At 46.0% G+C, this 14,200-nt stretch overlaps 2 protein-coding genes across 2 annotated transcripts in view; one reads left to right on the top strand and one right to left on the bottom strand.

Annotated features, from left to right (window-relative positions):
- Nucleotides 1–271: 271 nt before the first annotated feature.
- On the top strand, nucleotides 272–3,421 carry LOC308151640 (elongation factor 1-alpha 1; the record flags this gene model as incomplete). Its single annotated transcript, XM_080524544.1, has 7 exons — nucleotides 272–415; nucleotides 803–982; nucleotides 1,269–1,565; nucleotides 1,964–2,114; nucleotides 2,497–2,753; nucleotides 2,944–3,178; nucleotides 3,297–3,421. 7 exons carry the CDS (start codon nucleotides 272–274, stop codon nucleotides 3,419–3,421), a joined length of 1,389 nt encoding a protein of 462 aa, XP_080380670.1.
- A 3,150-nt stretch (nucleotides 3,422–6,571) lies between these two features.
- Nucleotides 6,572–14,200, bottom strand: part of LOC308176049 (potassium voltage-gated channel subfamily KQT member 5-like) — a gene marked incomplete at both ends in the record, with an annotated part of 110,638 nt that continues 103,009 nt past the window's right edge. The window contains 5 exons of the mRNA XM_080550644.1: nucleotides 6,572–7,753; nucleotides 8,320–8,446; nucleotides 9,637–9,744; nucleotides 11,038–11,169; nucleotides 12,310–12,418. Coding sequence (XP_080406770.1) covers nucleotides 6,572–7,753; nucleotides 8,320–8,446; nucleotides 9,637–9,744; nucleotides 11,038–11,169; nucleotides 12,310–12,418 — 1,658 coding nt within the window. The remainder of the gene's footprint in view (nucleotides 7,754–8,319; nucleotides 8,447–9,636; nucleotides 9,745–11,037; nucleotides 11,170–12,309; nucleotides 12,419–14,200) is intronic.

Genomic DNA, 14,200 nt, shown 5'->3' with positions numbered 1-14,200 from the left:
TGTGTGTGTGTGTGTGAGTGTGTGCGTGATGCGATAATCTGCCAAATGTCATGAGCTTTCTTGGTTGCCTAGTAGATTAAGACAAACAAAGAGGTGATAAAGGGAGACTAGACTCTTACACGGTTAAAGAACCACTGCTCTTATTTCAATGCTATTTTGCTATTAGCAAGTCAATATGATACATATTGCAGAAATTGTCCATCATTGAAATAAGTGTGTAACTCATTGGTTGATCCCTTGTCTATAGCAGTGTCGTCCTGGGTGAACAGCTATGGGGAAGGAGAAGCTGCACATCAACATCGTGGTCATTGGCCATGTTGACTCTGGCAAGTCCACCACCACGGGCCACCTCATCTACAAGTGCGGAGGCATCGACAAGAGAACCATCGAGAAGTTTGAGAAGGAGGCTGCAGAGGTATGGCAGATTGAAAGGAGGAGGATGCGAAGGACGTATCACTTGTGGTGAAAATGATCTGTAGGCTATTGTATTACGCCCGTCCTTTTTGATACACAGAACCGTTGTAGGCCAGCTAGTGTCTTGTAAAAACTTTGTAGGCCGACCTCTGCATTTCAAGTGTATGGATTTGAATAGAATAATAGTTTGTTGTCCAACCGAAGCTAGACAAATGTCCCCACCTCAAGTTGATTGCCTGTTAAAGTTGTTTTTACTTAGCTTTTTATTCAACCATTATTTATCCAGGTTTGTCTCATTGAGATACAATCTCTTTTTCAAGAGAGATCTGGTACAAGCTGTACAATTGCAGTGAGCTTTAAAAGACTGATTGATTTGGGCTATTTTCAGATGGGGAAGGGTTCCTTCAAGTACGCCTGGGTTCTGGACAAGCTGAAGGCAGAGCGGGAGCGAGGCATCACCATAGACATCTCCCTGTGGAAGTTTGAGACCAGCAAGTACTACGTCACCATCATTGACGCGCCAGGACACAGGGACTTCATCAAGAACATGATCACCGGCACCTCCCAGGTAGAGAGAGATAGATGGAGATGGTGAGGAGAGCGAGAAAGAAAGAGAGAGAGAGAGAGAGACAGAGAGAGAGAGAGACAGAGAGACAGAGAGAGTCGTAATATGAAGTCATTATACACTGATAGACTTGATTTCTGACCAACATAGATGACCTAATCTGATTTAATTGATGAATACTTTCAAATAGAAACCCATTTCAGGCAATTTAATTGAAAGCAATATTAAAGGGTAATCTTTAACATTCTATTCTATTCTATTATTTTCTGCTGACTTCTTTTGGTCGCAGGCAGACTGTGCCGTGCTGATCGTGGCGGCCGGGGTTGGCGAGTTCGAGGCGGGCATCTCCAAGAACGGGCAGACCCGCGAGCACGCCCTCCTGGCCTACACTCTGGGGGTCAAGCAGCTCATTGTGGGGGTCAACAAAATGGACTCCACCGAGCCCAACTACAGCCAGAAGCGCTACGAGGAGATCGTGAAGGAAGTCAGCACCTACATCAAGAAGATCGGTTACAACCCGGACACGGTGGCCTTTGTTCCCATCTCTGGCTGGAACGGTGACAACATGCTGGAGCCCAGCCCCAACGTTAGTACGGGTCATGTCCTTTCAATAATATGGGACATGTCTTTCGTTAGTCTTTAGGAACATGTCCTTCATGAGTATGGGATGTATGTCCTTCAGTCATGTACAAACTGACCGAAAACAGCGCCCCTGAGACGCACGTAGCCCCTACACATACTGTATGTACTGTACATTCCTGGGGATGTCAGAGCACAGGTCCAGACACAGTGCAGCACCCCCTGGAGCAGGTGTAGCGGTGTAGTGCCTTGCTCAAGGGCACAACGGCAGTTTAGATAGCTTAGAGATGATGCCAGCAAAAAAAAAGACTGTAGACCTAGAAGTTCTTACCCAATACCCATATACAGTTTTAAGTGACACTTGTCAACAAAATCTCCCATCATATCCCATATACGTATATGTAGATGCCCTGGTTCAAAGGCTGGAAGATCACCCGCAAGGATGGCAACGCCTCGGGCACCACTCTCCTGGAGGCTCTGGACGCCATCCAGCCCCCCTCACGCCCCACCGACAAGCCCCTCCGCCTGCCCCTGCAGGACGTCTACAAGATTGGAGGTGAGGTGGTGGTGGTGGGGGTTTGGGGGCACATACAGGATTGGGGTGGACAGTGTGGGGGAATAGAGTTTGGGGAGATGTTTGGGACAATCACAGGGCCAAATGAACCTAGAGGTGATGGTTGAGCCTGTACACCCCTCAGGAATAATAAAGTCAAAGTCGGTAAAACTTGTTTACCGACTTGAGAGTGGTTCGTACATTATTCACAACTAAACCATCACCCCTCTCTCAGGTTTTGGTACGGTCCCCTAGACTGGGTGACTATTCACCACTGACCCATCACCCTTCTATCAGGTATTGGTATGGTCCACGTGGGCCGGGTGAACACAGTGTGATTTGTACATTAGTTACCTCTCACTCCCTACCCCCCCCTCTCTCTCAGGTATTGGTACGGTCCCGGTGGGCCGGGTGGAGACGGGTGTCCTGAAGCCCGGTGTGGTGGTGACCTTTGCCCCCGTCAACGTGACCACGGAGGTGAAGTCTGTGGAGATGCACCACGAGGCCCTGACCGAAGCCATGCCCGGCGACAACGTGGGCTTCAACGTCAAGAACGTGTCCGTCAAGGACATCCGCCGTGGCAACGTGGCCGGGGACAGTAAGAACGACCCGCCCATGGAGGCCGCCAACTTCACCGCTCAGGTCTGAGAGCCTTAGAAGAATTACATTTACGTTTGGAGAAGAACGACCTCTTTTTGTTTAATGTTTTTCTCGTGAGCCAAGTCACAATCCCAACTTGACTTGCTTTGTGTGTGTGTGTGTGTGTGTGTGTGTGTGTGTGTGTGTGTGTGTATGCACGTGTGTGCCTTTGTTTGTGTGTTCTCCTCCCCAGGTCATCATCCTGAACCATCCTGGTCAGATCAGCGCCGGTTACGCCCCCGTGCTCGACTGCCACACCGCCCACATCGCCTGCAAGTTCGCCGAGCTCAAGGAGAAGATCGACCGGCGCTCAGGGAAGAAGCTGGAGGACAACCCCAAGTCCCTGAAGTCCGGAGACGCAGCCATCGTGGACATGGTCCCAGGGAAGCCAATGTGCGTGGAGAGCTTCTCAGAGTACCCACCGCTGGGTAAGTACTAGCTCTAAATTGAGATTTGTGTTCTTGGATAAATGTATTCATGCACATCTTTCTTTCACATCTACAAATAAAAGCCAAATACTGAACGTCCCCTGACATGATCCCGTAGGGCGCTTTGCGGTGCGCGACATGCGCCAGACGGTGGCAGTGGGGGTGATCAAAGCAGTGGAGAAGAAAGCCCCGACCACCGGCAAGGTCACCAAGTCCGCCCAGAAAGCCCAGAAGGTCAAATGAATGTTGTGCTGGGCTGCCGCCCCCACCGCTCACTGTGGCTGGAGAAAAACCACCGCCCCACCCCTCCTACGCACCATAGTCAAAGTCTGGTCGATTATCACAATGCATCGCAAAAGTAGACGAAGGAAAAAAATGTATAACGTACACTGGTAACAGTTAAGGAAGTGTATTGTTGTGTGTATGTTTTTGTTGTTTATTTGACTGTTTATCGTTAAGATTCATAAGGGTGAATTATCGTTGTCTGGACAGAAAACCAGTGAAATATTAACTCTTTATGTGTGCTGCTGTTGTTGAACTTGGTACTACTGAGTGTTTGTTAGCGTTAGCCTAGCGTTCAGACCTAGCTGCTTGTGGCTATTAGCTATTAGTAAAACCTGAGAATCTTTTAAGTTGATACATGTTGAAATTATGTTTTGTATTCTAGCTTTCAATGAGATCTGTGTTCTAGCCTGTGGTAGTATGGCTGCTTGCATGTTCCCAGCGCACTTTAAAAAAGCTCAATCAGAAATCATCATCTTAAGCACTTTGCTTGGCCCCTTGCACTCGCACTGTAAAACTTTATTGATATCGCTCTTAGCACCTTATTGTATGCAACTTTGTATGTAACTTGAGCCTATCTACATGACATTAAAGATGTTGGAACTTAACTTAACTTGACTTTTTTTCCCCTTGTAATTGTTCTTTATTCACTTCTTATTCTTTGAATTATTGATAGATTGATTTATCCAGATTATAGTACAATTGAGATAAAATCTGTGTTTCAAGACAGCAAAAGATAGGGAAGATAGTAGCAGGGGGCATGTCTATGTTTAACTTCTTTAAGTATGAAGAGATCCCGACATACTTAAGGATCCTTATGTTCCTGTAAGGATAATCAAACATCAGCAGTCATACAGAAATTATGTTGCAAACTCCTGCTTGAATTTCCTTTTTTTTCTTTTTATTATTGATGTATGAGAATAAAAGTTAATTTGCATTTTCATGACATTACAGGCTTAATGATGCTAACTGAAATTATTACTATCATATAGGTATGTGCACATAATTTAAATAAATTAGGATAATGAGACAGAATGTTGACATATTCAAGGCCAGTTGTGTGTGGTAATAATGATCTAAAGAAAATACAAATAATATTAAATGCACAAATCAGATAATTTACACGGGAGAAAAACAAAACAAAGAATCAAGTATGTTCGATTACTTTAGTTTAAAAATCCCACATTTAAAATGTTTTATGGTAACATGGAAATACTAACTTCATAAGCAAGGCACCATATGTACTGCACATGTTTGTATATTTCACATACTCTGGTAAAGCCTTCAATGTTGATAATCAACCCAACGTGATGTATGTTTCTGCGTATGTTTTCTTCCAATGGTAAGTGTCTGGAGGATTATGCGTATGTGTCATTGGAATGGATTTCCTTCTATGTTACAATGGCCCTATCTAGAAATAATCCCTAGTCCTTGGCCCTAGACACTTTTGAAGATCTGAAAGGACCGGATAGGTATAAGCAAGACGGTGGAAGCCATAGAAATGTTTTTATCATCTCATTCTATTTCTATGGTAGAAGCTCATCTTGCTGTCTCACTTTTTCCTATTCAATCCTCCCAGATCTACAAAATTGTAGCTGTCTTCTGTGTCATATCTACCTAAAAGTGTAGGTGGTAGGGGTTAGGGCTTGCTTCTAGAAAGGGCCATACAACTTTGTAAACATCCAGACATCCTTCCTGTACCATTTAAGTAAAGAGGGAAAGTTGTTGTTGTTTAGCATCAACTATGTGGCACTGCTTGACAGGATGTGCAAAATATCATTTACAGATGAGCATACATTATATATATATATATGTATATATATACATTCTACAGCATGTCAACTTCATGTTAAGCATCCAAGATAATGCATTATTTTAAAAAATGACAGTCGCTGAGTTCGATTTCGACTGAAACCATGTTCAGTACTGTAAGACTTCATTTCATCCAAAAAAAAGGGGTTTCAAATAATAGTCAGTTGAGATTAACATTGATTTCGCACATTTTTCTCCCTTCAATGTATTTTATCTTTCAGATCAATACACAATGTTGTGCCAAAAATGTACAAATTGGGTGAGAGACACAGGTATCTAGACTAGGAAATGACATTCAAAATGTTTGTATACCATGGTTGCTGGCTAGAAACCGGCTGGTGCATAATTGACCTGTATTTTAGCAGCTATTTGTTTGTCTCACTATCGGATGTACCTGTGACTGTATATAGCAGCTAGTGTGTACTGTACAAAGATAATGTAAACTACAAGAGAGTGCGTTTATGTGTGTGTGTTGAACCTGGTGGTCTATTGATAGCCGAAGACCTCAAACTAGGTGACTGACCAGGGCTTGGTCCTAGAGAAAACCTTAAAAATCTCATTTCTGTGACATGGATGTTTGTGCTGTACCAATGTTTTTTTCTGCAATTGTTAAAACGATGGACGAACAGGGAACTGATGGAGGTGGTAGACTTCATGTCGTGTTGAGGCAACATTCATTTCAAGATGGCAGCCTCTCACAAACTTTGGGAAACATCATATGAGGTTGGTCTCATAGGTTCTGACACCTCTGACTTTGCCTGGCATTTACTTTTGTACAATAATCAGTATGTGTAATAAAATCAAGAGGGGTTTCTCTAAGAGGGATTGCTGTAAGGCCTATGGGCTTCCATGACTTGCGTGTTGCGTGTGTTACTGAATAAAGAGTTATCGGTATGGGTAAATTGTATATACCATGACATCCATGTACTTTTGACTGAAAACATGCAGTGTTCATGCAGTCTCGAGACCCCAGATCAACCCACCGTCATTCAGTATCAAGTTTTGCTTGTGTTTCTTTTCTTCTTTACATCAAAGTTTCTTAATAATAACCTTCATATTATTTTCTTCTTTTTTTTTTTGTTCAACCATACTTTTTAAAAAGAATAATTCATGCAATGATATGTATGGTCAACATGTATGAAATAAACTATGCTTATCAAATGAATCAACATAAAAAGAAATAAAAAGACCTCTAATAGTACCCCCCCCCCCCCCCCCCCTCCCCTGCCCGTCCCAAAAAAAGACTAAAAAACGTCTCTGTGAGGTGAGCTTTGCGAGTGGTCCGTCCGTGGGCGTGGCTTATTTTAGCCGTACGTGCGGCAGACTCGGCGACTCGGCACTCCCGGTGGAGGGCGTGGATGTGTGCCCACTGGCCAGGCTGCGATTGCCCCCCAGCGATCCCACCCCCACCCCCACCCCCACCCCCACCCTGAGGAGCTCCGAGGAGTAGGTGGTGGCCTCCACCATCCCCTGGGACAGGAAGTCAAAGCTCAGGGGCTCTACCAGCCCGTCCACGTCCCTGTCGCTGATAAAGAGGTCGTCCTCCCCCCACCCCCCTCCCCCTCCCCCTCCCCCATTTCCTCCCCCTGGGTCCTGGGGGCTGCTGTGGTGGGATCCGGTAGGGGAGTCACTGCTGGGGCTGGGGGTGGAGGGGCTGAGGCTGGGGTTGCCGTCCCCCGGGGCAGCCTGCATCAGGTCCTGGACAGACATGGACTTGCCCAGGCCTCTGTCCACCTGGCTGGGGCCTGAGCAGCGGCTGAGGGCCAGGGGAACCAGGGGCACCAGGGGCTCCATCTCCAGGCTCATGTGTCTCCTCCAGGAGCCCTCCTCCTTGGCGTTGGGCCTGCCGTTACTGCTGCTGTTGCTGCCGTTCCCCCGCAGCTGCCCCAGCCTGCCCAGGCCCAGGCCCAGGCCCAGGGTACCATCCTCTCTTGGGCCCCCCAGACCCGTGCAGAAGTCCCCCACCTCCCTCTCCAACCTGGAGGCGGTGCTGCTGTTGGGACCCACTGTCCGGCCGGGTGGGAGAAGAGGCGGGGGGGGAGGTCTGGCTAGGGTGGGGAACAGAGAACCACCTACAGGGTTCCCAGTGTCAGGGGTGGGTGGCTGGGCCTGGGCATGGGGGTGGGGGTGATGTTCGGGGAGGGGTGAGGGGCTGAAGGAGGGGGGGCCCAGGCCCGAGGGGGGAGAGGTGGTGGAGGTGTTGAGGTTGAGGTTGAGCTCGTTGGGGGGGGCCAGGATGAGGTGGAGGCCCCGGGTGAGGGTGGAGTTGGTGGAGGAGCGGGTGACACAGCCCCCCGGGCCACTGCTGACCTGGGTGGAGCAGGACAGGTCCTTGCTCAGGATGGAGGACTGGTAGTCAGAGGTCTGCTCCAGCTCAAAGAGGGGCAGGGAGGAGAGGGTGAGGGCAGAGGACGAGCCCTTACGCAGGACCTGCCGGTAGATGTCCAGCAGGGAGTCTAGCTTCGACTCGATAGACTGGACCTGGAAATGGAGGGAAGAGGGTTGAATGAATGGATGGATGGGTGGATGAATTGAAGGAAGGGAGGAAGGAGGGAGGGAGGAAAAGACTACTCTTAATAGTATTTTACTATAGTATTTTATTGACAATACTGTTCTTATAATAATAATTTAATAATTTTGCCATAAAATTTTAGCAGACGCTTTTATCCAAAGCGACTTACAATTACGAATTACAGGGACATTCCCCCTGGAGTAACTGAGGGCTAAGTGCCTTACCCAAGGGCACACTAGTAGTGGTGTGGCTTCAGGCGGGATTTGAACTCACAACCTTCCGATCCCAAGTCCAACTCACTATCCACTAGACCACCACTACCACCACCACTTTCTATGTTCTTATCAACATAGAAAATAAACAAAAGGACCCCCTAGTAGTTTCACCCCCACTCCCCTAAAAAAAAAAGAATAAAAAGCGTCCCTTCAGAGGTCATGGATTATCTTCTTCTGAGAGCATGCCCTCGTTGTTGACTAACCCTTCCATATTCAACCGTATGTTCTTCAACATGGGTCCATTAGGGCAGCATGCCTACCTGTCGTTCAACCTTACACACACGTCCCAGCATGCTCATGTCCTCCAGGATGTCTCCCTCAGACAGAAGCTTCTCTCTGATCTTCTTATCCAGAGGAATCTGGCCTTTCCCCAGGATCTGGTCAACTCTATATCACACACACACACGCACACACATGCACACGCGCACACACAAGCGCACACCACACACGCACACACAAGCGCACACACACACACACACACACACACACACACACACACACACACACACACACAGAATATTGTTAGAGAAACAGGGGAGAGAGAGAATCTACCAAACTCAGAGGTTGTCCAGAGCACAGCCGCCATGAGGAGAAGAAAGAGAGAACCAAGAATACAGCGCAGTGTGAAGATAGCGCTATTTTCTCTGAATACAGTGATTCTGTATTAAGCTGCACAACCGTCCAGGTACACGCCACAGAGGCAAAGAGAAAAATAAGGGTATTGAAGGTTAATAATAGCCATCACTGGATTTGAAAATTAAAATGAAATGAATGAACACACTAAAAAAAAAAAGTGTTTAAGACAAAGATTTACTGGACGCTCAGGTCATTGCTCTCAGTCTTTTCTCGTCAAATCGGCCAATCAGAAGAGGATAAGTTGATGCTTTACTTGGCCACATAGTGGCAGGCTTCTCTATTTAGGAAACATCAAAAATCCAGTGTGGTTAAAGAGGAAACTCAGTCGACAGGTTTGTAGATCAACAGGCTGAAAGAAGAAACTGAATTGATCATTTAGACCAAAACGATCGTCCCATGCAAGAATGATACCTGGCTAACATTATGTACAGGTATCACTTAAGAGCGCCCATGTTTGAGATGTACCATGCCGTTTCCCCTAGCACTGTCAACAGGCTAGATCAGAGGGCTTAGCTTTACGCTGATAGCTCAGTCTGCATGCAAAGCGTTAAGAGGAGTAAAAACGGTGTCAGGTGTGTGTGATGAAAGAAGAGTGTGTGTAAGGAAGCAGGAGTGTGAGGAGGGGGTATGGTGTGTATGTGTCAGGCAGGTTGAGTGTATAAAGTGTGTGTGTGTGATGAAAAAAAGAGTGTGTGTGTGTGTGTAAGTATTGCAGGAGTATGTGTGTGAGGTGGTAGGGAGTGTGCGAGGAGAGGATTCTGTGGAGTGTGTATGAGTAAAGAAGAGTATGTGTAAGGATGCTGGTGTGTGGGTTGTGTGAGGTGGTATGGAGAGTTAGACAGTTAGGCAGTTAGAGTTAGTGTGAAGTGTGTGTGATGGAAGCGGAGTGCGTGGTAGGGGTGTGTAAGGGGTGTGAGAGGGAGGTGAGAGGGGGTTCTGACCCCTGCGTGGAGTTCTTCCTGCCCTGGGTGTAATACATGGGCAGGGAGGGGGAGGAAAATGTCTTGGCTCGGCTGCTCAGGGGCTGGGGGCCAACTATCATATCCAGTCTGTGGGGGAAGAGGGTACACACACACACACACACACACATATATATATATATACACACACACAAAGCATGTGAAGACACACACACACACACACACACACACACACACACACACCACACACAGAACACAGAAAACACACAGGTCAGGGGATAAGCAGTGCTATGCAATTGAGGCAGTGTGGGTGAACACATGCATGATGGGAGACAAAGAGATATGAACCTTCCCCAACCAGAAGCCTTGGATGAGCGGTCCGCGTTTACATCTGGCGACGCAGAGGCCTACAGCTCATCCAGGGCTAACCTGAAGAGGGGCATCAGGAAGGCCAAATACAACCGCAAACTACAGATTGAGGAGCACTTCCAGAACAGTTCTGATCCTTGAAGTGGCAAGGCGTACAGGCCATCACGGACCACAAGCCCAAATATTCAGCCTCTCCTACCTACCAGCACTGCCTCCCTAGCTGACAAGCTCAACCACGTCTATGCTCGTTTCGACCGGGACAACGAGGACCCAGCCTTCAAAACTGAGCTCCCCCAAGGCGACCAGCCCCTCATACTCTCCACCACTGATGTGTGCCGTGCACTGAGTAAGGTGAATGCACGCGAGGCTGCTGGCCCTGGCCGTGTGCACAGGGAGTGCGCTGGACAGCTGGTCAAGGTCTTCACTGACATTTTTTCACTGACAGACCCAGTTTGTCACGTTAGACAACCTCATATCCTCCACCCTGACCCTGAACACCGGTGTCCCACAGGGCTGTGTGCTGAGCCCTCTCCTCTACTCCCTCTTCACCCACGTGAAGCAGCGTGTCTGCAGCTTCAAGGTCCTGGGTGTCCACATCTCCGAGGACCTCTCTTGGACCCTCAACTCCTCCACCCTCATCAGTGCCCAACTCCTGAGGTCCACCCCCACCAACGAAAGGAACATTGACTCCCAGTATATTTGTACCCTCTCTCCATACCTATACTGGACTTTGCACATATCATATTTATTATACTAGTCTCTAATTATGCATCTACATATAAGTACATACCTCAAGACCTATTGCCCTTGTTCTGTACATATCATACTGTACACATCATATTGATATTGTATATTCACTTTTATATTAACTTATTTATACTCACTGTAATACCTTATACTTGGATTATACCTTGCACTGTCTACATATCATGTCTTTTGCACTATGCCACTATTTGCAATCTGGTTAGATGCCAAAGTACATTTTGTTGTCTCAGTACTTGTACTTGTGCGGTGACAAAGTTGAATCTAATCTAATCTTACGAGTGTCCTTACCTCGTCTGCAGACTCTTGATGCGGCACAACATATCTAAGTGTCCAGCAGAGTATTGTTCAATCACGTCCTTCACATCATACGGACGCAGAGTCTCCTTAAACTTCTTCTTTGCCACATGGAACTTCATTATCCTGGAAGGACACAGGTAGTGAGGATCCAAAACAGTTCTTAGGCTCACCACTAGGGGGCGTCCTCAAACGAAGAATGACACAAACCTCTCACAGCAGGAGGACACTCTAGGGATGAGGTACTTAGTACAGGTCACAAAAACTAAAGCTTTTCACAAAATGTAAAAACTATCCCATTCCAAGTCATCTCTAGTTTCTCTACACACACGCACACGCACGCACACACACACACACACACACAGTCATCTGGAAAATCATTTCATATTTCTCAAGAAAATACGCTGTGTGGTAAATACCAGAGGTACTGTAAGGAGGTTAGCCTTTCTGCTTACTTTAGCTGTGTTTGTGTAAATCTAGCACTCTGAGAAACTATGGCAGGGAGCGCTTAGTACCCACACACCTGTGGAGACTATGGGCCAAACACAAGAAACAGAGATGAATATGAGACTGAATACTCCCCCACACAGAGAATAGAGGGGTATTTATTTAGTGCAATCCCTGGCTCAAACCATAGGGGTCCCTAGTGGGATGTGCAGTGATACTGTTGACCCAAGAGGCAAGGTTGACGTACGTTAAGGATGAGTATTGGGGAGAGAGTTGTAGATGAATATTGCATAGGTACAGTAATGCACACAACAGGCTGGTGGAGGTAGACATCGGAGGACAGGCATATTGTAACACATGGAATGGAATGAGGAATGATTTCAAACATGTGCATTCGATACCATTCCACACGTCTTTTGATACCATTCCTCATTCCATTCCATGCATTACAATGAGCCCGTCCTCAAATTCCTGCCTTCACCAGCCTCCTCGGCTGTGGATAACCAACCTTGCCTGTAGGGTCAATAGTATCACTGCACATCCTTCTTACCACCAACAATATGGGTTTAGCCAGGTATTGTACGAAATCAATACAGTGTACCTGCCAATCATTTTTCATGACCTCCTGACTAAAAACCGCCGGTATATGAGACAAGTTATATTACAGTTGTCACGAAAGTATTACCTCCCATCTCCAACCCTTTCGACAGTATATTCAACACTGCAAGGGTGAAATATATAGGACAAAGATCAGGGCGACTAAGAAAGGACATGGTGTATGTATGTCTATGGTTGGGGTCCATGAAGAATGTGTCTCACCTGACGGCTCGGATGACAGACTTGACGGAGGGCAGCAGGTCCTCCACAGAGATCTCACAGTGACAGCCCTTCTCATCGAACGCATCGTCCCCCGTCATGTTAGAGTCCGCTAGAGAGAGGGAGAGATAGAGACAGAGAAGAGAAGGTGAGAAAGAGGGTAGGTATGGTTGGGGAAAAAAGTGAGAGAAAGAAGAAAGGGATAATTGATGATAAAGAGAAGTAGAGATACATAGAAATGGAGAGATTGGGAAAGAAAGAGTGGCTTTTCACCCTTAGTGGTCACAGAAGAGACTCAACAGCAGAAAGGTCTGTGGTAGTGCCCTGGGTGGATACATTGGTAATGGTACACATTTGTCACAATGAAGCTGTTTATGATTCTCCTGAGTTATGACGTGCAGCAGCGCTGGGCGAGGAGGTTAGAAGTGTAGAGTCAAGCGTTTTTCCCTGCCCAATAAAAAGTTATCAATGGCCCGAGGTTAGTGCTGTTGCTAATCTTACAACAGGCCAGAGGATTGGTGTGCGTGTGTGTGTGTCTGCCAATACATTCTTTATAAATGTTTTTATTTTTTATACTTGTAATTATATTTTCATACAGGTCTGCAAAGACCATGCATTTCATTTATGTTCTTTCATTAGTTGAAATCAAACACAGAACAAATGTATGTTTTTCGAAAAGCAACTGTTCAGTGCAGCCTTGCTGTAAGATCAATTGGCAATCTTAAAATATTCAAGGCAAAACTTAAAGATAGAAACATGGAAATGTAGCATATCTTAAACTTTTCAAAGCAATTTTGCGAAGACTTATTTTACTGTAGCTAAACATGTTACTAATATAACTCCAACTGATATTTTGGAGCAAAATGCTACACAATTGATTGTTGCAGCTGCTCCATAAATTAGTTATTCTTTGCTCTCAAACAGGACAGTCACAGGGCGATAACCTTACATTTTACAATATTCATTATTGACGACAATGTACGAAAATGTAAACCTTAGTGCATGGGACTGTCAGTGAAATGTAGGTGAAATTGGCTCAAATACCTGTATACTGTTTTTGTTGTTACCAAGCAATATAATAAACAAATACTATGTATGGTTTATTTTAAATTACTTTTTAAAAATATCATTTAAAATTGCTTTTAAAATAGTTTAAGAGGTCTGACAGGGAATGTTTGTTATGTTTGTTGTCAAATAACCTTTGCCTTCAGAGACAAAATAATTTGTATTTCCATGGTGTTTCTATGTTTACATGGCGTTTCTTTTCAGACACTCAGCTGAGAGGGTGAATCAACTCAGTGCTCTCTATGGGCCTGACAGCGAATACATTGCCCAGATCTATGCTGAGATAGAGGGAGAGAAATATTGCTATGCCCCAGCAGGCTGTGAGGACCTCCTCTTCTGGGTTTCTGGGTGGATGACTGTTCCCCAGTCTCAACCCACACTCTGGGTGACTGTTCCCCAGTCTCAACCCACACTCTGGGTGACTGTTCCCCAGCATCACCCCTACACTGTCATTAGCGTTAATGCCATCGCTACTTGTCAGTCTTTGAATCTTTGCCAAACACAATATCTCTGCAAGACAAAAATTGTCAATTCCTTGAATCTATTCTCACCCAAATACGCTGTAAGCAGCATTTCACCCTAGCAAACAGTCCAGCGAATACCATAGTTTAACGTAACAAACCTGTTGGAAATGTTCAGAGGTTTCTCAACAACGAAACGGCATGTACTTAGCATACTGTCTGGAAGCAATTAATCCGAAACCACACAGACGCGCAATACCGGGCCCATCGCGCACCCGCCTTGCCCGCTTTTTTTACGCACTGGACATTCACCCAGAAAGTAGGCCAAACTTGCACTGCCATGTTGTCTCATATACAATTCTTATGTA

This window comes from Nansenia antarctica (genome assembly GCF_963989245.1).
Source record: "Nansenia antarctica genome assembly, chromosome: 2".
In the NCBI taxonomy this organism is placed as follows: domain Eukaryota; kingdom Metazoa; phylum Chordata; class Actinopteri; order Argentiniformes; family Microstomatidae; genus Nansenia; species Nansenia antarctica.
The sequence above is the reverse complement of the archived record's forward strand: the minus strand, read 5'-3'. Positions and strand labels throughout refer to the sequence as shown.